The sequence below is a fragment of the Catharus ustulatus genome, chromosome 13, assembly GCF_009819885.2.
Source record: "Catharus ustulatus isolate bCatUst1 chromosome 13, bCatUst1.pri.v2, whole genome shotgun sequence".
Lineage (NCBI taxonomy): Eukaryota > Metazoa > Chordata > Aves > Passeriformes > Turdidae > Catharus > Catharus ustulatus.
In genome coordinates this window covers 19,542,460-19,565,411 of record NC_046233.1, presented here as the reverse complement: position 1 = coordinate 19,565,411, position 22,952 = coordinate 19,542,460, and the positions used below count along the sequence as shown (strand labels likewise).

General features: G+C 41.0%; 1 protein-coding gene across 5 annotated transcripts in view; it reads left to right on the top strand.

The window, feature by feature from the left end:
- RAF1 (Raf-1 proto-oncogene, serine/threonine kinase) overlaps window positions 1-22,952 on the top strand; it is a 63,911-nt gene that overhangs the window by 31,988 nt on the left and 8,971 nt on the right. For 3 of the 5 annotated variants that reach the window (XM_033072000.1, XM_033071999.1, XM_033071997.1), the window contains exons 2-10: window positions 3,928-3,982; window positions 12,203-12,418; window positions 13,115-13,227; window positions 14,224-14,326; window positions 15,842-15,999; window positions 16,891-16,989; window positions 18,405-18,558; window positions 21,826-21,853; window positions 21,946-22,073. In XM_033072000.1, the coding sequence (XP_032927891.1) occupies window positions 12,212-12,418; window positions 13,115-13,227; window positions 14,224-14,326; window positions 15,842-15,999; window positions 16,891-16,989; window positions 18,405-18,558; window positions 21,826-21,853; window positions 21,946-22,073 (990 nt within the window). In that variant the 5' untranslated portion in view covers window positions 3,928-3,982; window positions 12,203-12,211. Of the gene's footprint in view, window positions 1-458; window positions 2,108-3,927; window positions 3,983-12,202; window positions 12,419-13,114; window positions 13,228-14,223; window positions 14,327-15,841; window positions 16,000-16,890; window positions 16,990-18,404; window positions 18,559-21,825; window positions 21,854-21,945; window positions 22,074-22,952 lie in introns of those variants that run through there. The other 2 variants (XM_033071998.2, XM_033072001.1) reach the window with 2 other exon arrangements.

Below are 22,952 nucleotides of genomic sequence, written 5' to 3'. Positions count from 1 at the left end.
ATTGTTTCCAAATCATTACCATAAAAAGTGCACTGTTAAAAGTTGCTTGTAAAAGAGAAAGTAAAGTGGATTCTAATTCCCCTTAATGTGGAGGTAAGAGTACCTGTAATTACCTCTGCAGCTTTCACTTGGAAAGGTGTATTTTGATACATGGGAACTTGGGGTTGTTTAAACTTTACTTCAGAAACTTTGTTCTAAAGTTTCTCTGAAAGTTGCTCATATTTATGGCACAGGATGTGATTCCACCTTCACAGCCAAGAAGACCTTTTTTTCAATTCCTGAAGTTCAGAATTTATCTAGTAATTGTTAATTCTAAGACTACTGTTGAATTAATATTTTCCGTATTTTGATGATTTCTGTTAGAAATTGAATTCCTTCAGGTCTAATGTATCACATAACCCCATCAAAATATTTTTTCAGTTCTTGTGTATTTCTGTTGTAACTTGATGTGTTTGGGGTTTTTTTGGTGGAACTTGAGTTATAAAATTCATACATTAAAAGTATGTCTAAACTCTCTTTACTCTTGAACTTGCATGAGACTGGTGCATAGTTTTTAAAATAAACACACAGTACTGGGGCCACTGCGTGCAAATAAGGAGCATCTGTGATTATCCCAGGACTTGCAGGTTTAAGGTGAGGTAAATGTGTTGATGATCAGTCAGATTTTCTTAGATTGAGGCAGAAAAGCATGAGAGCACCTGTGCCAGCTCAGTGAGTCCCTGCTTTCCCAAGCTTTCTTTTCCCTCCCCATGTGCCTCCAATGACTTTGGGAAGCTGTGTCCAATCAATCCTGATCTGGAGGATGAGCAGGCAGGAACCTGTTTGTGGTGTTGAGATGGGAGGGTGCAGCTTTCCCTGGTGCCTAATTAGAAAGCTAAGCACTTTTGGTCACCTGCAAGCCAAGCTGCTGGCTATGGAGCAGAGTCTCTTCTGGTAAAACAACATTTCTGCCTTTGTTTGATCACTGGGCTCACACTTTGAATGCTCAGGTTGGAATGGTTGTTATCTTTATGTGGAAACATGGAAGAAAACCCATTTTGAGTTCAGTGCTCAGTGGGGAGGGGTTGTTCCAGACTGGTTGGCCTACAGAAATGGGATAAAAGGAATTCTTTAGAGGATGGGTCGTGTGGTTGGCAGAGAATGGCGTAAATGAAGGAGCTTCCAGTGTGCTGCAGCCAAAAGGAGCAACAAAGTGTGCAAGCCTCTAATTTTATGCTGACATTTGACAAGAAACATGCTGCATTCTGAGTGACATCATCCCTCTGTGCTGAGCACTTGGGAGCAGGTAGAAAGTTTACCCAGGCAATAACAGTGCTGCGGCAGAGCCTTGGGGTCACAGTGACGCGGGGCATTGATTTCAGCTCAGAAACAGGGCACAGCTTACTCTTGGGTTTCTGCAGCCTTTTAAGCTGCCTGTGTAACTGGCTTGCTGGCAGTGGTGAGGTTATAAAAGGAGAGCCAGCTGATGTTGCAATGTAAGCACTGCCCCTGCAGTGGAAAGACTGTCCTTTGGCATGTTCCCTGCTGCTATTTTTACCTATTCCAGTAAGATCCGCCCTTGTGATGTTGAATTACAGAACAGTACCTGGAATAATTTTCTGTTACAGAGTGCTGTATGTGCTGGAGAAAACTTTCAATAAAATTGGGCAGATTGACACTGCCTTACACTGAAAAAGATTTTCTTCTGTCAGCACAAATAATACTGTAGCTGTGACTACAAGAGATTCTTTCACTAGTATTTGCATGTTTTATGTCTGGTAGAGTTTTTCTTTTTTTAAATTTTGGCTTCATTTGTGTACTGATTATTTTGTCTTTCTCAGTTTCTCATGTGGAGACTTTAAGTAGGCAATGTGGGTTTTAAAGATGGGGATTAACAGTGCAGTCCAGGAATAAGTGGAGTATGAGGTTTTGACCTAATTTCTAAAAGGCCAGGCTGGTTGATGTTGACTAAATTTTATTTTGTGTTCCTGCACACTATAGGAAGTTAATTTTTTTTCTGAGTGCAAATTATCTGCCAAAGCACTGCCAGTGACAAAATGCTGTATCTACCCAGGCATTTGTAGTGGAAACTGGAGCAAACATCAAGAATGCCCTGGCAGTGAGACAGGTGGGTTCAGTGGTACAGGTATCACATACCTGTGACAGGTATCACATCACATGTGACTGCTGAAATGTCTGACATTTGTGGTTTACTCACCTCAAATGCAAGGTGCATTTTCTGAAACCATCAGCATCTATAGTTCAGAAGTGATTGACAACACTGAAACCCAAACATCAAGCTTATGTCCTGGTTCTTTATGCATTTAGGAGCAGATTTGGAGCAGAAGCTTTCCAAAGCAATGGTTTGACACTGAAGTGTGATGAGTGATGAATTTGGTGAATTTAGCATTCCCCTTACATGCCCCTGCTGGCCTTATTCCTTCTACTCCTCACAGTGTCTCAGGTGAAAATCCTGCAAGCAGGAGACTTCCTCCAAGACACAGGGATTTTCTTCTCCCTCAGCTCTGCCATTGTCTTGGGTGAACAATTCTGGTCAGGTTTAATTGAATCTCACATTTGCAGTAACAGCTGGGCTTTTTGGCAACTCTTTTATTTCTTAAACTCTCATTGTTGCCAGTTCTGTTAGCAGGTGTTCTTACTGATTTTTTTGTCATGTATCTCTTTATCTGTCAAGAAAAAGAAGTAATTTTTCCTGCCTTACAGCTATTGCTTTGGTGGCAGATAGAAATACTGCACCTGCTGCTTCAGCCCATCACACTTGTTTTATGCTGTGCTGTCTCTTTATGATTTATGCATGAGATTTCTTTTTCCTCTTCCTGATTTTGCTGTAAAAATGCTTCGGGTTTTCATTCTGTAAATGAAGTTTCCCCATCAGTTTTCTCTCCTTTTTTTCATGTAACATTATCCATCTTAGTGACTCGTAGTGACTCATTATCGTCTCTTGTACTTGGTTAAAACTAAAGATCTCACTTTTTCCTCTGGTGTGAGAAAATCAGAATTCCTTCCTTCTCCCCAGTCTCCTTGCTTATCTTTTTCTATGATGGAAGGTATATTTACAGTATTTTATATGCCACATTCCTTCGTGTTTGTTGGAGACAGGTGTGCTAGGTCTAAGCAGAGTAAATTCACAGTTCAGACTGTCAGTAGATTTTACTTTTAAAATGACTGGAAAGGCTCAAGGTGGAGGTTCCAAAGCATTCTTCTGGTTTCTTGTTAAGCTTTGAGTTTGCTGTGTTGGTAAAATCATTGCAGTTTCTTTTTATTTATTAATTTTAATTTTTTCTTCATCTGCTCTGTCCAGAAGAGAGGATACCGCTAACCAAAAGTGAGCTGGGAATATAAAATTTCTTCTTGACTTTTGTTCTTGCATTTCTTATAAAGACATAAGGAAGCTGAGACTTCTTGGTCTGGAGGAGAGAAAACTTTGTGTGAGGGATGATCCATCAAGATTTCTTCATCTTCCCTATGAGTTCTCCCTCTTACAGTTGGTGCTTTTATGCAAGATGGAGAGCCTTTGGAGGCTTGACTGCTTGGTACTGTTTGTTTGTTTTGTCTCTGAGATTTGTCAACATTTGTGAGTCGGCAAGGTGTTTGTCTGAGTGAGGAACTGATGTATGAGAGAAGAGTATTGAACTCCTGTTGAATTTTTACTTCGTTGAGTTTTTCGCTCAAAGATTTTTCTGATGTTCTGGAATAAGAATGAGGTGCTGTTGAGCTGTGTAATGTTTGGGAGTCATGCACTCTGTGTCTCCTTACACTGAAATGCTGCATAAAATAATGAAAGGCTGGAAGACCCTGAAAACTCTGAAAGTAGGAGGATGATAATTTATCACTGATGTAATTATTTTGTTATTTATTTGGTATGTAGTGCATGTATATGTTTGTCTATTAAAACGTAAATATCTTTTGATTTCTTGTCTTCCACAGATGATGTGCTTCATCCTTTTGTCATAGACTTCATTTGCTGAAAGGAAAACTAAAGGTATAAATAACTTTTCTCTTGTTATCTTTCCCTTCCTCCTTCTCCTGCTCCATTATTTCTTTGGAGATGCCTGGACCTTTCCTTCAGGGAGCCTCAGCTCAGGCCACCTCTGTGCCTGTATTCTTGCACTGTTGTTAGAATTCGCTTTTTGTTTTTTGAAAAATGCCATGAAATCCATATGGAACTACAGTTGTTACAGGATTTACTTTATCAGAAGTGTGTATTTAACTGAAGCTCTTACTTGAGTCAGTCTCCCTGGGTATTTACTTTGCAGAGGAAAAGCCCTTCCTCAGTTTAGAACTTCAGCTCTTGATATTTGCCTGTCTTCTCCAAACAGCATTTGCCTTTCCACACAACTGCAGGTCTGTTGGGAATAACCCAGACCTAATGTAAATCATGTCTGAGACCTTATCTTCCAACTCTATCTCTGAAACAAAAAGGCTGGTAAGGCCTTCGTTAAATAAATAAAACTTGGTTAAATAAATAAAAACCCATCCAAACCAGAGCTATAATTTCATGGGTGTATTTAATAAGATAATATTAAAAAGGAACATAACTTCTTTTGGAGGCTCTTGGGACAGTAAATGTTTGACATAGTCTTAAGTATTGTTTGTTGTATACAGTCTTAAATTTTTAAGTACATTCCGTTTTTGTTTGCAGTTTTATTCAGGTTTCTTGGCAAATACAGGTGCATACAAACCAAGAAAATGAAGCTGTTACAGCTGTCCATGCAGGATATTGTGGAAGGATATATCCAGTTATTCCCAGGTGCATTTTGTTACAAAATCCAAGGGAGAATCCTTGGTTTTATCTCCTCCAGAAGATCTCTCAAGGCTGTTTCCAGTAGAGGATCAGTGCTGTGTCCCTGGGCCCTGCCCTCTGCCCGTCTGGACGATGTTTCCAAGCTCTCAGAATGACATTATTGACGTCCACGTGGCACTGCAGGCTGGCACAGAGCCCACACTTCTTCAAATCAGTTTATTGGCTGGAAGCTGCCCTGGGTGAAGGCAGGGAACACCTGGCTCTGGGACAGGCTGGGGCAGTGCATCCTGTAGGGATGTGCAGATAATTCAGCATTGCCTGGTGCTTTGCAGTGCTGCTGAACAGCACCATGCAGGCTCTCTGTACCCTGAGACATGAGCACAGCTCCCAGCAGCTTCTTTCATAATCCTCAGACTGTTCCTTCTCTCAAAGCTCTAAATCTGGGGTGTCTTCAGTGTTGCTGCATTTCCTACACACGACTGAGGGAGGACAGAACCAGGCATTCTTTGTGCTGAGGTTCTCAGTCACTTTTTTGTTTATTCCTTGAGAACTTGTGTGGGAAGGGCATTTGGTGGATTGCTGACATTTGAGTAACTTTTTTCATCCTTGCTCTAAAGTGGATGAGTTCCAGGCAACTGCAAACACAGTTTGGGGCTTTCAGATTGGGAACAACTGGGGCATGAGCAAGTGCAGAATGCAAATAGGCACATGGCTGGGAAGGTATGTGAACTTGATTGAGAGATTTGGAGGGAAAAAATAATCCAGAGTGTTTTGACCATATAAAGAAGGACAGAACACTTGTAGTCCCGCTTCCGTCTGCAGTGCAAGGCCCACATTAAAGAGATGTCCCTGTAATTCTCCCTTTGGATGATTCTCCTCAGAAGAATTTAACATTATGGCACAGAAACAAGAGGTCAGAGTGCCAGGACTCATATGATGTGATTCTGATACAATCAACTATAAAAAGCAGTGTTCAGTGCTTTTTGTTTCTAGTAATGAGTTTGAGTTTACTGAATTAAAAAAGGAGCATGTCTTAAATACCACTTCAGCTTTAATAGTCTTCATAATGTTAAGAGCACATTAGATAAAAAAAATGATGAAATATTATACTAAAGAAAAGTGGAAATTTTATTCCATGGCAGAGTTCTGATGCTTTGTAAACAGAACTTGTACAAAATGTAGGAGCACTTTCCTTGCTTGCTTTTCCCTTTCCTACTGTTTCAATAGCAATTCCATAAACTTGTTTTTGAATTGCTATAAATTCTGCAGCTGTATGTAAATCCAATTTTAAAAATGCTCTGACTGATTAGAAACACCTGCTGTGTTTTTCTTTCTACCTGGGATTGGTTTTTAGCTTTGGGAAATGCAAAACTTTGGATTCTGTATCCCTCTTTTAGATTCAGGGTATTCAGAGCTCCTGTTTCTCTAATGTAGGAATTGTGTTTTTGTAGGGGAACTTAGAGATCCACATTTGAATTTCATGGAAATATCATGTGGGAAGAAATGGGTGTCTGACATGGGAATGATCTGTGTGGAAAGGACAAACCAAGCAGATCTTCCTGGGAACTGGCTGGGAAAAGTCACCTGGAGCTCTTAGAGCCAACAGAGAGCAGGCATGGGGTGGCCAAAGGTGCAGATTGTTTTGGTGACAAATTCCTGCTCAGCAGAGCCCAAAGTACAGCCTGCTGCAGCCAGGGAGTCTGACTTGATTTGTGCTTACTAGCCAGAGTTTTAATCTGACAGCGGGTTTTAAATATAAAAAGATACTAATCTTGCAAATGAGTAAGTCTGAAAGCAGGTTGAGAGTTGTATTGTTTATGTCCTCCTTACTGTAGGGCTCACTTGTTGGAAAACCAATGTCATCTTCTTCCTGAAGGCTGAAGTAGTGACTAAAACCAGAATACTTTTGATAAATAAAGAAAATAGAGCAGAAAAGATACTGCCAAGATCAGAACAACAGTGGCAGAAATTGTGTGTGTTTCAGTTGTTTTTTGTTCTGTTTGGTTTTTTCCCTGACCACTGACATTTCCTTCTGTTAATTTTTAATTTTTGTCAGTTGTCTTAGGGAGGAGTTTGTTTTTTGACATTGATCTGTTGGAAGTGAAGGACACATGAAGGAAAAGCAGTAACCTTGTAGATGTAAGAGGGATCTGCCTGGGTTGTTACACTGATCCCAACTCATGCCCTGCATTCATATTTCCATAGATCACATCTTTATTTATTAATATAGGAATGGGGCCATATTTATCCCTGACTGCTCTGAAAAGCTACTTTTAGAAAATACTGCTATTTGATTTGTCTGGTTTAAATTTTTGGTTTTCCCCCAGATAGTTTGTTTCCCAAGCAATATTAGATCAGTTAATTACTGTATGGGGGAAGAAAAGGCCACAGTTAAATGGGTCATTGGTCTTTTTGTGTTAGAGATGAAAACTTTGCTTCTAAGCAGCATTTCAAGCTTATATTTGCTGACAAAAGTATTCAGTTTGAAATGGGTTCTGGACTTTGTGCTGTTATTTGTAGGTGTGTTCTGTGAAACACAAAATTTCATGAATTTGTATGGATAAAAACGGCAGCACGTGTGTGTGCTGGCAGGGAGAACTGCTTTGACGTGGTGGGTGTTTGTTCCAGAAAAAAGAAAGGGCAAAGTACCTAAACTCTGGAGTGAGAGTTCAGCTTTGTAATGTGTAATGTGCCCGATTCAGTACCAGTTTTGACATTTCTTAGGGAGGGAAACTGAAATTTTTAACAGTTCAGACCAGCAGTCCTGCTCATCGAAAAAGAATAACTTCCAATACCTTTTGAACTGGAATGAATGACATGAATGTATTGATTGTATATGAGTGACTGATCTCCAGGAATTTGTTCCTGTCAGATGTGCACATTCCAGAGCTGTTCCATGCTTTGGTTTAATACTTGTTCCAATGATTCATTAGCAGAATCTGTAATGTGTGCAAAAAGCACTAATGAAAAGTGCAGTCTTGGTCACAGTGTGCAGAATTCCTGGGGGACTTGCAGCAGTAAATGACATTATTTTTCTACTTAGGCTGAACATTTAATATGAAACCAACCAGTATCAGTTTCTCAGCAGTCCTGGATGTACAAAGAGGCTGATGTACTTTAATATCTTAAAATATTCTTTGAATGCAGATGTTGCAGTTTGTCAGTTGGAGAAAGGCTGTTTGAAGTCATTTTCATGGAACTGATGAGCTGCAGGAAGAAAAGATTTAAAGAAAATTTTCGGAAATATACGTGAAAACATCCAGCTGGCAGTAGATTATTTGAGCATGGCATAAACATAAATCCAGTATCTGGTAATGATTATGTTGCAGAAATGTGCTTGTAATTAATTTAAAGAGAGAAAAGCTAGTTTTTCTGGAAGAGACAAACCTAAGAAGAATGTAGTTATGAAGGCATTATTGTAAAATCTTTTCTCCTTTATTTTAAATTAAATTTCTCTGTAGAACAGAGTTTCAAACATCTTTTCACTGGAGTGAGTTGGTGTGGGTGTTGAGGGACCTGGAAAAAATTAGTGTAGTAGTAAAAATGCCTTTAATTGATTACTGCTTGGAGCAAAATACCCAAAGGGAATAAAATTGCTGCCAGGGCCCAGGTTAAGGGACACTGCAGGGTGGGCTGTGCTCCACACATGAATTACCTGTTCAGGTGCACTCAAACCTGTGTCCAGAGGTGTTCTCCCTGCTTTGTTCTGCTGCTGAGCCAATTCAGGGCTCTCTGAATGAACCGGAGATGGTGTGTGGATGTGCAGTGTTAGTTTGTGTCACTGTTAACTTCTGTCAGCTCTGAGCTGCTCACTTCGGTGCCATATTCATTCTGTTCTCTCATACCTGTGTGCATGCAGTGAGCTGCTGGAGTTCTAAGGGCATGCTTTTGTATTTGATATATTTATATCAATTTGAAGCCAACTTTCTTGGCACTGGAGGGCAGGAGAAAGGTGTAAGTCGTTCAGAAATCCCCTCCTAAGCAGCAGCTTTTCTGACTGTCTGGTGTTCCATGGTAATAGTCTGGAATAAGGCTTGAGAAATGAACATGACTGCCCGTGCCCTGCCAGAATTTGAGTGTTCTCAGCCAGAAGAGGTGTTTGGAATCTCTGGCACCCTCAGAGGGCTGTCTGTGAATAGCTGCAAGAGTCAGCAGCAGGGCACTTTGGGTTCTTTCAACAAACTCCACCTTTCCATCTGCAAGCCCTGCTGCAGTGGATGCCAGAGCAGGTTTACCAACTTTGCAGCAGGGATTCCCTGCCTCTCCCCAAGAGACTGAAGATCTGTTTAACTTCCCTTTCTTCTCCCCTGCCCCTCCGCCCTCAGGCCACTTGGCAGGTTTTTGTCAGCTCCAGGCCAGGTCTGACCTGTGTTCTCATATTTTCCCTTCAGTGCTGGCTCCTCCCTGAGTGCCCTCAGGTTAGGGGGGAAGGAGAGCTGAGGATGGTGTGTGTGTGATCCATTCACTAGGAAAAGAACTCTCAACATCTGTGAGCAAACCCGGACTGCCAGGGACTCAATCTTCAGCCAAAAGAAATGGCAAAACCCCACTGATGGCAAGAGAGAGCAGGGCATTGCTTGAGAGGAGAACTGTGCCAGACATGCCCGGTTCTGAGACTGTCCAGCGCTTACTGAGGCAAAGATCCTGGGAGAGAAGGATGCAAATGCCTAATTAAGGTTAGAACTGACGTTTGGATCTACAGAAGGATCAGTTGCTGTCTGCGTTTTTCTGTGTGCAACAACCTTAAAATACATTGTTGTGATCTTTCCTGGTAGGCTGTGCTTCAGTGTGCAGTGTTTGGGAGAGAGAATACCCCGAGAGCAGGGAAGTCACTTTCTGGGTATGAAGCTTATCTTTTGTCAAAATGCAAGTTTGAATTCCTTGTCATTTCCTGCTTTCTCTGGAATTCTTCAGGAAATGTTGGCAGCATATAAAAATATTAAATACAAAGACTGTAATGTTGGGTTGTTGTCAACTTAAATCGGGAGGGACAAAGAGGTTTTGATGACTGTCCTGCTATTCCTTACCTCAGCTCAGTAGAAGAATCAAGTTGAGCTCCTCTTTTTGTTTAGTCTCATCTGTTACCTGGAAGGGTTGAGGCAAAGGAGTTTCCCATAGGGGATAAGTTAAGTGAAGCTCTCTGTGTTTCATCTTTCCCCTCTTATGTAACAGTTTATCTCAGTTTTTATTGGTGCCATCTCAGTAGTGGCTCTTTCAGCTACCATGTACATTATATGGGTGTTGTAACTGAACGTAACTTGTTTTTCACCTTTCTGATGCCTAGGAATTGTGGGATGTTGCAGGTGCTTATGTGTGATGAACTTAGTTGTATTCCTCAATTTTTTCTCTTATTTTTCAAAATGTCTCTGTGTCTTCCTATTCCTTATTCCCTTTTTGCATCAAATACAAAACTCATGTCATTTAGGTGCCATAGATTTAAAAATTTAAAAAATCCAAGTATCTCAGTCCTTTTAGATGATTGGGCATGGAATTGAAATGTTACTGACATTTAAATATTTTGAACATTTGGACAGCTGGACCTGCAGAGCTGATGGATTGAGGAATGACAGGGATTGGCAGGAGGAAGGTGAGGATATGTTGTCACTGTGTACCTTGTCAGTGAAGGAGATATTCAAGAACTGACTGAAAGTTCCCTTTGAGGCTGATTGAGGGTTGTGCTACTCTGGGCTTTGCATGTGGTGGTAATGATTTCACCTAAACCAAACCTTTCTCTGGAACTTTGTTGTTACATTTCCTTTCTGGCTGCTGGTCAGACCTGGGTTTAGGTCTGGACCAAAGTTACTTTCAGAGCTGTGCTGTGAAGGAAAACACTCTGAAATTCAGCTTATCCTTCTGGGCACCCCAGAACGGACACTTAACATTAGTAGAGATCTTTTGTAATCCAAGAAATCCATTGTTTTAACTTTTCAAGTGAAACAAACACTGTTGACTTTCCTCTGACGTAAACATGAGGAAATGTATTGAAGAGTTCACATAATTTGCAACACAGGAGGTGCAGGACCACACGTGAAATGAGACTTGAGCAACTGCTGACAGGTGTTCACTCATGGAGTGTTGGGTGTTCTGAAGAAATTATTTGATTTCAGTACAGACTTTGATTTTGCCTAATTTTGAAGAAGATGTTTGAGTATAATTTGAAGTTCAAGCTGCATTGCAGTTGGGATAGCTGGGGAAAAATCCCATGATACCTTGATCTTTGTCCCTGCATGTGCAGGAACCTGTGCTGATTTGGAAGTGTGCAGGGGAGGCAGTTTTGGTGTCCTTGTGCTGGAAGAGGTTTGTAAAATCATAAAATGATTTGTGTTGAAAGGGACCTCAAAGCCCACCCAGTGCCACCTCTGCCATGGGAGGGACACCTTCAATTGTCCCAGGCTGCTCCAACCCCAATGTCCAGCCTGACCTTGGGCACTACCAGGGATCCAGGGGCAGCCACAGCTGCTCTGGGCACCCTGTGCCAGCCCTGCCCACCCTTGCAGGGAATAATTTCCTCCCAATATCCCATCTAAACCTACTCTGTCAGTTTGCAGCCATTCCTGGTGTCCTGTTTATTGTAAATAATCCCTCTCCATCTTTCTTCAGGTACTGGAGGTTTTCAGTTGGGTCACCCTGAACCCTTCTCTTTCCCAGGCTGAACAATCCCAGTTCTGCCAGGCTTTATTTATGCTGAAATGTAACTGAGCATAGTGTGTGTGAGGGTTGAGAAATTTTTTTTGCTATTTCACACTATGTAAATTTTGATAGTATTAAAAAACCCCAAATAACCAAAGCCTCAAAATGAGATATAAAAATAGATTCCTTAATTAATTCTTTTTTATTGTAATTCCTACTGAATCTCTTTTCTTAGCAGTCTGGGCTAATGCTTGTGTGCATAACTGATTTTCAGGACTGTTGTGCTGGCCTCCTACAGAACTGTTCACGCTTGTGACCAGGGGAGTTCAGGTTGGGTGTCAGGGAAAGGTTCTACCCCAGAGGGTGCTGGGCATGGCCTCGAGGCTGCAGAGCTCCAGGAACAAAACTCCAGGGATGCTCAGGGTGGGATTGTTGGGGTGTCTGGGCAGGGATAGGAGTTGGACTGATGACCCAGTCCAGGGTATTCTCTGATTCCATAATCTGGCCACCTTTCTGAAAGGCCCTCAGACACTGATGATGTAGATTAATCTGATGATGAAGTGCTCCTGTGAGCCTGAGGTGCAGTGGGAAGAGTTACACATCTGTTGCATCTGTTCCTCGTGCTCTATGTGTAGAAATTCCAGTGCAGGAGTCAGGCTGATTGTGCAGTTGTGGGTGAGCTGTACCCTGCACGTGTAGGTTGCTCACATCACATGGCAGGGCAGCTCCAGGTGCTTCCAGAAGAGGCTGAGGTTTTGTCAGGAGGGGAAAGCCCCACTCCAGAGTGAAGGACGTGGCCATTTCCCTGACTCTGCCCATCTTCTGTAGGCCGCACCAATGGAGCACATCCAGGGAGCCTGGAAGACCATCAGCAATGGGTTTGGACTCAAGGATTCTGTGTTTGATGGCCCCAACTGTATCTCCCCGACCATAGTGCAGCAGTTTGGGTACCAGCGCCGTGCCTCTGACGATGGCAAAATTTCGGACACGTCCAAAACCAGCAACACCATCCGTGTTTTCCTGCCCAACAAGCAGCGCACCGTGGTGAGTCTGTGCTGCCTTCAGCTCAGAAATGCTGTCCTGTTCCCACTGCTGGGAGTGTGGATGTGCATCTGGGATGAGAAGCCCTGCTTCCAAAGGGTCTTACTGTGATGAAGTGATGCTCAGCACTTGGTTGGTTTTAGAGGATATATTTTATTTTAGACATGTGCTCTATCTGTGTTATGAGCTGTATTGCTCTTCCTCAGTGCTGTGAATTGTCTAATGCACATGAGCATATTCCACATTAAAAGTCACTGCTGACTGGCCTGGACAATGATGCCTGCATGACACTTCAGTCATTTTCCTTGCTTGGATGCCCACAATGAAGTGTGGGGGTTAAAGCCAAAGTGAAACTTCTTGAGGGAACACTTCTGTTTCTTGGAGCTGAGTATACCTAACAATAGTCTTACCCAAGTTCCTTGAAATCTAAATTAAGCCTTTTTCTGTACTTGAGGTGACTCCATTTGCCTGCATTTCTGTTCCTTCTATAGGCTGCCTACTTATGTAAAATCCTGTTTCATAGAAACTCAGTCATTGTGAGAAACTGAGAGCTTATAAAATGGCTTCAGATTGTCCTTTGTCCTTTTCCTGGAATTTCTACTGAAAATGAGAAAATGGTCTTCCACTCTTGGAAAAGCTTAAATAAACTGTGCAATCACTGCCTAGATGCTTTGTTGTTTTTTCCCCTTTTGGTCACAGGTGAATGTGAGAAATGGAATGACCCTGCATGACTGTCTCATGAAGGCACTGAAAGTCAGAGGTCTGCAGCCAGAATGCTGTGCAGTTTTTCGACTTCTTGCTGAACCAAAAGGGTAAGAGTGAAACTTCCTTCCAGACAATGTGGAAATCTTGGCTTTGGAATAGCAGCAGTAATGTTTTTTTTCTCCTCTGGCTAATTTCTTTTAAAAGCAATTGGTGTGAACACTTTGTTGCTTTCTTTGCCCTCTTCTAGGGGTAACTCTGTCAGCTTCCTGTGTACTGGCAATTTAATTTTTGTTTTAAAGCTAAATACTGAAAATGCTTTAAAGGGAGGGGTTCACTCAAGTGCTTGCAGCCCCTTAGTGGGGGTTTTGCCATGTACTAGATGAAGTGATGCCTTCCTTCATATTCAAAGTGCATTTCTGTGCTGCCTTTGCAGTTGGTACATTCAGTGTCAGTGATTCTTAGCCCACCTCCCTGAATGGTTCTGTGTGCTCAGTGTTAAGGCTCTGCATCCCTCTACAAATTCCCAATGTTTGGATTTCAATCCCACTTCAGATAGTCCTTAATTTTTCTGTAGGATGCTGCTGTTAAATACCAAATGGTTGTTTTACAAGCTGAGGGAGTGAAGGTATCTCATGGAGCTAATGCACTGAACTTGACATCTCCTAAGGTTTGGGCTTAAAGCTCCCTGCAGCCTCAGCATTTGTGGGGTTACACCTCTGAGCAACTGAGGCCATTCAGGTCACCAGTCAGTGCCCAAGCACCTGATAATGGCTTTTGTGTCACTGAGTCTGTCACTCATGATCTGTTTTATTTAGAAGGGAATTTCTGTGACTCCATTGAAGGTTCCAGGTGCTTTCTGTCAAATATTATATAAATAATGTGTTAAAAATGAGCAGAAAAAGAGGTGACTTGCAATTTGTTCCAAATTGCTTCTGATTTTTTGAGTGAAAGACACTGAGATCTGTCTAGCTCACTGTAAGAGGTTAGCCATGCTTTTTTAGGTATTTGGTTTCAGTTTATTCAAGAAAACTCACAAAACATAATTGTTAATGAGGCCAGACTTCTCTCCAAAGTGATTTTGTTGTCCCCGTTTTCTCCTTCAGAAAGAAAGTGCGTTTGGATTGGAACACAGATGCTGCCTCCCTGATTGGAGAGGAGCTACGAGTGGACTTCCTTGACCATGTCCCACTCACCACACACAACTTTGTAAGCTTTTCCTGCTCTGTGTTCTGCTGTGAACTGTATCAGTTGAACCACAAATTTGGCCATTTTGGCTTTCTGGGCACAGGGATTTCCATAAGTCGTGGTTGATACCTACAACCCTGTTCCCCACAAATTACGTTCCCTGAGTATCGATTTGTGGTGAAATGCAAGAATTGTATTTATTATACTGGCAATCCCCAGGTGTCAGAGATTTTCAAAGCTCACATTCTTCGCAGGTCTGATGATGGCCATTTTTATTTTGTGTCAACACCTATATCTGGAACTGTTGTGGTAAGATACCCATGTCTTTAAAGTCCAGAAAAGGGAGAAAATTTGCATTTACAGTCTCTGGCTCATCAGTCAAAAAAGGCTGGATAAGTTCAGCAGCTTTATTGGACTGATGGTTCGATATTTGTTATTTGGGCTGGATAATCAGGGCTGCTGTTAGTTCTGCAGGTCATTACATTATTTTGTGAGCTGATGCTGCCTTGGAACTTGATAGTGTTCTGTGGGGAATGAAAGGCTTTACTTTGTAGTTCCTTCTCAAAAAGGGATTATTTATTCTGTGCAAAACAAGTAGAAGGTGGTTTTGTGCTTTGTGGGTTTTTAATTTTTAAAAATTGTTTAAAATGCTTTTTTTTTTTTTTTCTTTGCGAAGACATAATGCCCAGCTCTAACAGTTTTACCTTTTATTGCTGTCTTCTCCCTGGGAAGGAACTCTGTTCCCATGTTTTAGCTTTTTTCTTGTTTTGTTCTAGAAATACATTGTGGCAATCTTAAATCCTAAAGGATTGTCATTTGCATCCATTAGAAAGGTTAGGATTGATTTACAAAACCTGAAAGTTGCTTTACTTCTACATTATATTTAAAAAAAACTACAGAAAATATCATTTGCAGATGGTCAGCAAAAAATACTTTTCTCCAGATCTGGAAGAAGCTGGAATTTGGAGCTGTCCTCTGCAGTAGATTCTAGAGAAAGAAACCCCTTGGTTCATTTTAATATTTTTTCATAGTTCAGAAGCTTTTAAAAAAACAAAGTCTGCCATTTAAAAAAAGTAGAAATTCCTTAGATTATTTTGATTACTAAGAAATTTATTTCTCATGTAAGAAATATTGCTTAGTCATAAGCACTAAGAATTCTGGCTAATAAAAATGAGATGGGTCTTCCACTCTGATCCTCTTTGATGCTACTGAAAACAAACAAAAACCCCAGCTCTTGGCTCACACATCTCTATCACCTTGGTTAGCAAAAAAATTGCTTTTGCATTTGACAGAACACTTGTTTTTTTTCTTCCTTATTTGGTTCTTTTTTTTTGTAAATAAAGCCTTCAGTGTTTCTAAACTTTTGAACTGGAAATCCATGCTAGAATATTTAAATGTGGTTTTAAGCTCAGCAGTAACCTGAGGGCTCTGATAGCATTTTAGCATGGTTGTTTATTTCTGTCGGGCTCTGAAGATCCAAATCTCAGTTAATGAAGAGATAATTAGCTGGGATTAATCACTTGCTGTGTTTTCCAGGCTCGGAAGACATTTCTGAAGCTTGCCTTCTGTGACATCTGCCAGAAGTTCCTGCTCAATGGCTTCCGCTGTCAGACGTGTGGCTACAAATTCCACGAGCACTGCAGCACCAAGGTGCCAACCATGTGTGTGGACTGGAGCAACATCAGGCAGCTCTTGTAAGGACAGCTCCTTTCTCATGCATCAACAGTTCTGGTTCTGTGTCTCTGATCACAGAGATGCTTTTGGGGTTGTTGGGAAGGCAGTCCCTGTGATCAGTGTGCAGAATTGTGGAGTGATCTCATGAAACAGCCAGCAATGAGTGTCTGTTCCCAGGGGAAAGGCCATGCACATCAACTGCATTTTGTTCTTGCTCTGGATTTTAATATTCTGGGACAAGCAAACAAACACCTTGAATGACCAGGCAGTTGCTCCAATGCCCTCTTTTTGAACAGGGGGACAGTGATTCCTCTCACACAACACGTTAGGAATAAACCAGGCCATGATTCAGTTGGATTTTAGCTGTTGGAAACATTAGTGTATTAACACTTCAACTTCTGACAGTGGTGAAAATGGTGAATGGTGAGAAAACAGATGGAGGGTAGTACTTTCCTAATACCGGTTACAAAAAGTTGAAAATTATTGTGTTAGTCCTTTTATGCAAAAGTGTTAAAGCCTGTAATTGTTACGTCTCTTAGTGGTTGTATTTTTTATAACTTGGTCATGTGGTTCTGCATTTCTCATAGTGCAGGATGACTTGTGCCACTTGGTGCTACCTGGCTTTAATAGAACTTAACTGTGTCAAGTACCCTTCCAGGAAAATCTGAAGTCTGATATAAAAAGATTTTGTCTCTGAAGTTTTGAAAGAAACTCATGGAACTTTTCTTTGGGAGTCTGAAGGCAGAGGTTTTAGTTGTATACAGAGGAAAAACATGATGTGAAGATAGGAATGTGTTCATGAAGTTAATCATGCTGCAGAGAAACAGCCCTTTAAAACTACAGCTTTCAAGAGCATTGTACAGGAGGTAGTGTAGCAGTTGAAATTGTAATTGTTTTTGTTGATATTTCAGATTGTTCCCAAATTCAAATATCAGTGACAGTGGTGTCCCTGCACTACCTCCCTTGACAATGAGACGGATGCGGGAGTCTGTCTCCCGGATACCTGTTAGGTAAGCTTGTATTTCCTGTCACCTCTCTTTTGGGAAATACACTTCTTTCAAAACAATCAATCCAAAGCAACTAAAGACCCCCAGCTCCTTCAATCTGATACAAAGTTGGGATGAAGGTGCAAGGTAGCAACACCACTTCATCACAGATGATTCTTTCTTGTTCTAAGATCCACCAAAGCATTGATTGGAGATTTTATATTTTCAATTTTTAGCCTTAAAATGTTAAGGTAGAGTATTAAAGGCTGTTTGGAGACCTTTGTTTTCATACCTGAGAAAATCCAAGGCTCCCTTTTGGTATTTTTGTGAACGTATTTTATTTTATCTGATCAGGGAGTGTGCATTGAGTCTCATGGTGGATGATTCACATCCATAACCAAAGTAATGCTCTGATATTATGATGGCAGATAGGAGTTTAAAGAGAGAAGAGTGGGAACTGAAAATATGCTTCTCTTAAAAAAAATTCTGATACCTAAGGAGCACATTCCTGTAGTTTTAAGTGCTGAAATGAAACCTGTGTCCCTTTTGAAGGGGCCTGTCCCCTGACCCTAACATGTGCCTGTATTCTTTCCCTTGAAATTCTAGAGGCTGAAGAGAGCAGGCCAACTTTTGTTTTTTCTGCACCCATTTGAAAAATCTGGTCAGGAATGAGGCACAGAACACGTAGCTGACTTGTAAATGGTTCTATGTATTTATTTCTTTATTTTAATGGGAACTGCATCAGGAATTGATCTTTACCATCTTATTTCCAGCGTTATTGAACAGTGACTTATTAACTTTATAGATGTTTTGAAGGGTTTTGTCAAGGCTGACCCATTTCAGTAAAGATATATTTGTGTTTTGGGATCCTTATGGTCTGAGTGGCTTTAGCTGTGATTTATAACTCTTTGTTGAGATAGATTTTAGTCTTGGCCTCCTTTTTAACTGGTATTGGGTTTCATGACTTCCTTGCTGGCTGTTCTGTGCAAACCATTGAACAGTCTTGCAAAGCTTTACAAATTCAGGGCTTAGCTCTTAAGCTGTGCATTTAACAGGCTTGAAATGAGCAGTTTGTTTAATTTCACAGTCCTGAATTCATCTCTCAGAGCCAGTATTTTGTCAGTGTATTAAATGTGATTTGGTGGGGATTGGGGTGAACTGTGGCAAAATTTGTAACAGCAAAATTAGACTTCAGCTAAACACACCAATTAAATATGTCAGCTGACAACATCTTCAAGTTTTTCGAATTTATTTCTTAAATTAAACTGGGAATGATTCAGCTGACCAAATAGTTCAGTTGATGTGCAAATGTCAGCTTTTTCTCTGCTTTGAGTTGTGTGTATATTGCTTTTGGACAGCTTACATTGAACAGTGTTTTTCCCTTGCCAGAGGGGAAAAAAATAACCACAACTCTCCCTTTGTCTCTCTTTCCTTCTCAGCTCCCAGCACAGGTATTCTACACCTCATGCCTTCACTTTCAACCCATCCAACCCTTCCTCTGAGGGCTCTCTGTCCCAAAGACAGCGTTCCACCTCCACCCCAAACGTGCACATGGTCAGCACCACAATGCCTGTGGACAGCCGGATCATCGAGGTAAGGCTGGGGCAGAGAGCAGAGCTCAGCCCAAACTGCCCCTGCCCATTCTCAGCCACTGGGGGGGTTTTCCTTCCTGCCCTTCTCTCATTTGCTCACTGTTTGCCTCAGCTGGCTGAGTGCTGAGCAGTTCAGGAGTCACATTTGCATAAGAGGTTAATAATTAATTCTTACAGTCTATCAACTTTGCTGGAGTAATTGGGAAATTCTAGGGGTGTACAAAGATGGGGTGGAGCTGAACAATTAAGCTCAGTTTTGTGAAGAAATGCTTTTTAGGCATGTCTAAAAATGTTCTTCCAAATTTCAAAGTTTGGGTTTATGGGGGGGCCTGGTGTTAATTTTAAATCAGACTGAAGGTACCCTAAGTCTGGGTGTAGTTCCTGGACTTGGAATGCTCAGGTCAAAGCTTCCTGGTGCTCTGTTTTGTGTTACACCTGTATGGAATTAATGACAGTTCTGGGCCTGTGGGCTGAAGCCAGCTCTGTCTATTTTCTGCTGTTCTTGCTTTCAAGCACCTTTTTCTTGTATTTCCCACCTTAGACAGGCAGTGAGGGGCAACTATTGGAAATCAAGCCTAAAATGGTTGGGTTTTTAAAATTTTGTTTTGTGATAGCCTTAAACTGGTGTGCAGGAAAGTCTGGCAGAAGAAAGTGCTGAACTGCAGGACTTGGGAGAGAGAGCAAGCACTGCTTGTTGCTTTTGCCTCTGGGATAGTTTAAAAGCTCTGGAGGCCAAGCAAAAGCCTTTGCTGAGTTCACCTGCCTCTTCAGCTGGTGATTTATGGACTTGTTTGAAATGTGAAGATTCTCTGAAGCAAGTTAGAGCATTCCTCTGGACCTTGGCAGCAGGACAAAAGTGCCCTGCAGCCCCAGGGAGCATTTTTGGTCAGAGGATTTGTGTCAGCTGGGTTTATGGGGAAAACTGTCCTCTCTTTCTCTTTGGGTTTCCTTGGCTCCCAGCTCTTTTTGCTGCTTCAGAGGCTGACCATCTCTGATGGCACAAACCACAGTGAAGCACTCAAGAAAATCTTCCTTTTATTATTACTGTTTATTATTACTTCCTTTTATTATTACTGACCTTGGTAGAGTGATGAGTCTTGAAGGAGACATTGCTTTCCTTATGCAGAGCAGTAAAGACAGAAATACTTTCTATTCTGGCTCTTTGCATTATCCTAAAAATAATTCTTGTGTCCTGAAGGCTTTTAAAAGACCCCAAAGCAGTGCAGAAAGAAAGTAGCAGAGACTTTTTAGTACACCAGGAGAAAAACCTTAATGAAAAAGTGGTTTACCCAAGGATAGATCCTAGTAAACCTCTGGGTTTGAGCAATGCTTAAAAATGTTGCTGCACTTAATTATCATTTATCAAGCAAATTAGGTTACTTTTTCTTTCATTTAGCCTAACATTTAATTTTAAAACTTTTTTTGTACTTCCTCTGTTCTTTCCTTTTATCTCTTACTGTGTTGGCCTAGAATAACAGCCTGAATGCTTCTCCCAGCTCCTGGTGCAGACGCTTTTGTTTGAGGGGAAGAGTAGGTATTTCCTTGGTGCCTTTTGTTTTCTTGTGATTAACAGGATTGCTGTAACTTGTAAGCCATAGCAGTGTCCACGTGAAGTGTTTAATCTGGAGCTGATTGGATGAGAATCTTTCCAGCATGTTTCTACTCAAATATTGAGGCTGTTCATTGGAAGAAACAAAATGATAAAGAGCTTCATGTTGAGTTTAGCTGGCTGAATTCATCTTCCTCTGAATGTGAATAGGCTTGGATTAGAATGCATTGGGTCACACAGCCTTTAAAGCAAAACCTTCTCAAAACACATCCATTGTGTGGCTTTTTCCCTCTGGAAATGATTTTTATTGACTGTACCCATCCATAGCCCTGAGATTAAGAACATGTTGTACTGCTTTTATTCCTACCAAAGTGAAGTTGACAGACTACAGCACTGGGGATGGTGTTATTTGTGTTTGTAAGAACAGCTCTAAAGAACAGGGGTTTGGTTGGTTTGCTGTTGAATTCAGAAGCAAATATTCACATCAGGATTGAAGCTCAAAAATGCTTTTTCAAAGTAAGAGCTCCATATAGATAAGTATGAGAAACAATTTAAATACTTTAGTTATGCTTTGCCAGCTTTCTTGAAAGCAGTTACATTCTCAGGCTGGTGTACAAAACCAATCACTTGTTATTCTGGTTCTGAAAGGTTTTTGTTATCCTTAAATTGAACAAAATTGGCAAATTGAAGAGTTCCTCCTTGGTTGTTCATGCAGATTTTAATCCACTCAGGTGTGGAGCAGTGGCAGTCTGCAAGAATGCTGTACTTAGTCCAGCCTGGGTGAATGCAACTAATGAGCTAAAACAATAAATTTCATAACTGAATCTTTGCTAAGGATAATCTTAATTTGATATTATGGAGTGGAATGTGGGCTTGTTCTGTCCTCCTATGAAATCTTACATTTATTATTCTACTAATTAGAGAGTTTGAATTGACTTCTGTTAACTTTGACAGTGTTTAACCTCTCTGTAGTGCATGTTCTTGCTTTGTACTTACACAGTCCCTGGATATTTTCCCTTTCGTGTTTGTACTTTGGGATAATACAAATGGCAGGTGAGAAAAGCTGTGCAGTGCTGTTTGTCAGCTTAGTTCTCTCTTGTGCATGACTGTAGAGTTGTGTTGTGCCCGTGGCATGAGGTGACACTTGTGGCACTGTCCTGGTGACCTGTGGAAAAATACTGCTCAAATGCCAAATTCCTTGTGGGAATGTGCTTGGGAAAGGAGAGGGGCACTTGATGGAGCCTTTTTTGGGGGTTGAAGTACTATGTGGAGTTATTTCACAATGGATATTGAGTTGGAATATTTTGGGGGGGGTTGAAATCCTACTTTAAGCCAAGAGCTGTCTGGGGGTTGTCCCCTGGGGACTGAGGCCCTCCCAGGAGCTCTGTCCACACCTGGAACACAAGCATGAAGTGCAGGGGGGGATGCAGACAGTATTGCTGCTGGTTCTTCTTGTTTTGTGTCCTTTTATTTCTTTCCTTTTTGGTAGCAGTCCTTTCAATATGCTGTGAATCTCTTCCCTGTTTTGTAAGAACTCACAAACTGCATGGGTTTCCTTCAGGATTGGTGTGATGAGCAAATCCCCAATCCTGCAGCTGTTGGCCAGCACTATATTGCACTTGACCAAAACTGGCCCAGCAATTTCCACACCAGCCCTGCTTTTTCCTTTGTGTGCTCTCTTATGTTTATTAACTTTATTCTCCGTCTTCTCTGTTGCAGGATGCAATTCGAAGCCATAGTGAATCAGGTATGGTTTCAAAAATTAAACATTTTCTAGTCTGATTTGATTTGGTTGTTTCCTTGATCACAAACTGTTTGTCTTTTATTTCTATCTTAAAGCCTCACCCTCTGCTCTGTCTGGAAGTCCTAACAATATGAGCCCAACTGGCTGGTCTCAGCCTAAAACCCCAGTCCCAGCCCAAAGAGAGCGAGCCCCTGGATCTAACACACAAGAAAAAAACAAAATTGTAAGTATGGTGGTACTTGTTATAAATGAAAAATTAAACTGTACAGGTAGGAGTGGGCTGGTGGGATGAATTTCTGCACTAAGAGGTGCAGTAATCTTGGATTGCTCTGCACTGTGTATGCAGGAGTAATTTAATTGTAATTTGGGAATGATGGCACTGTTGCCTTGGGTTATAAATACTCAGCAACTGTTCTGGGTTGCAAATGAATTTCAAGCAGTGGTGTGACATTGTCAGTGCAGGTCCAAGGATTACCTTTTAAATCTTCAGAGGTTGCATCTTTTTGATTCAGTTTTTAATGTATTTGAAATTGGCTTTGTTAGAACTATTTGCACTGTCTTGTTTCCGCAAAAGGTGGATAATTACAATGCCTTCATTTTCATTGGAGAGCCACATGTCTCAGGGAAAAACAGATTTTACAAAATGCAACTTTTTGCTCAAAGGTGTGATTTAAACTTAGGGGTGGGGGGAAAGAAAGAAGAGTTAGAATAATAGTTGATATAATCTTCAAATTTTTGAAGGTTACTAAGCTTTCACAATGAAAATACAGTTGTTTAGTGAGATTCACAGTTTTTGCTCACTTAGACACTTGAGAATTTTGGACTCATCTGTTTGGCATATTCTATTTAACTATGTAAGAGTTCCAGAATTTTAACATTATATTTACGAAGGAACCACTTTTTAAAATGTTTCAGCTGTTTTTCAATAATTGATCATAAAATATATGTTCCTTTTAGGATCTCAGATTAGGGTTTAATTTTCTATTGCAGAGAAAATGAAACATGATAAACATGTTCAAGATCAACATGTTCATGATAAACAGTTTAAGATACCCAAGAAAATGTGACTTTTCTAAAAACCTACCACCCTTCCAAACTGAGG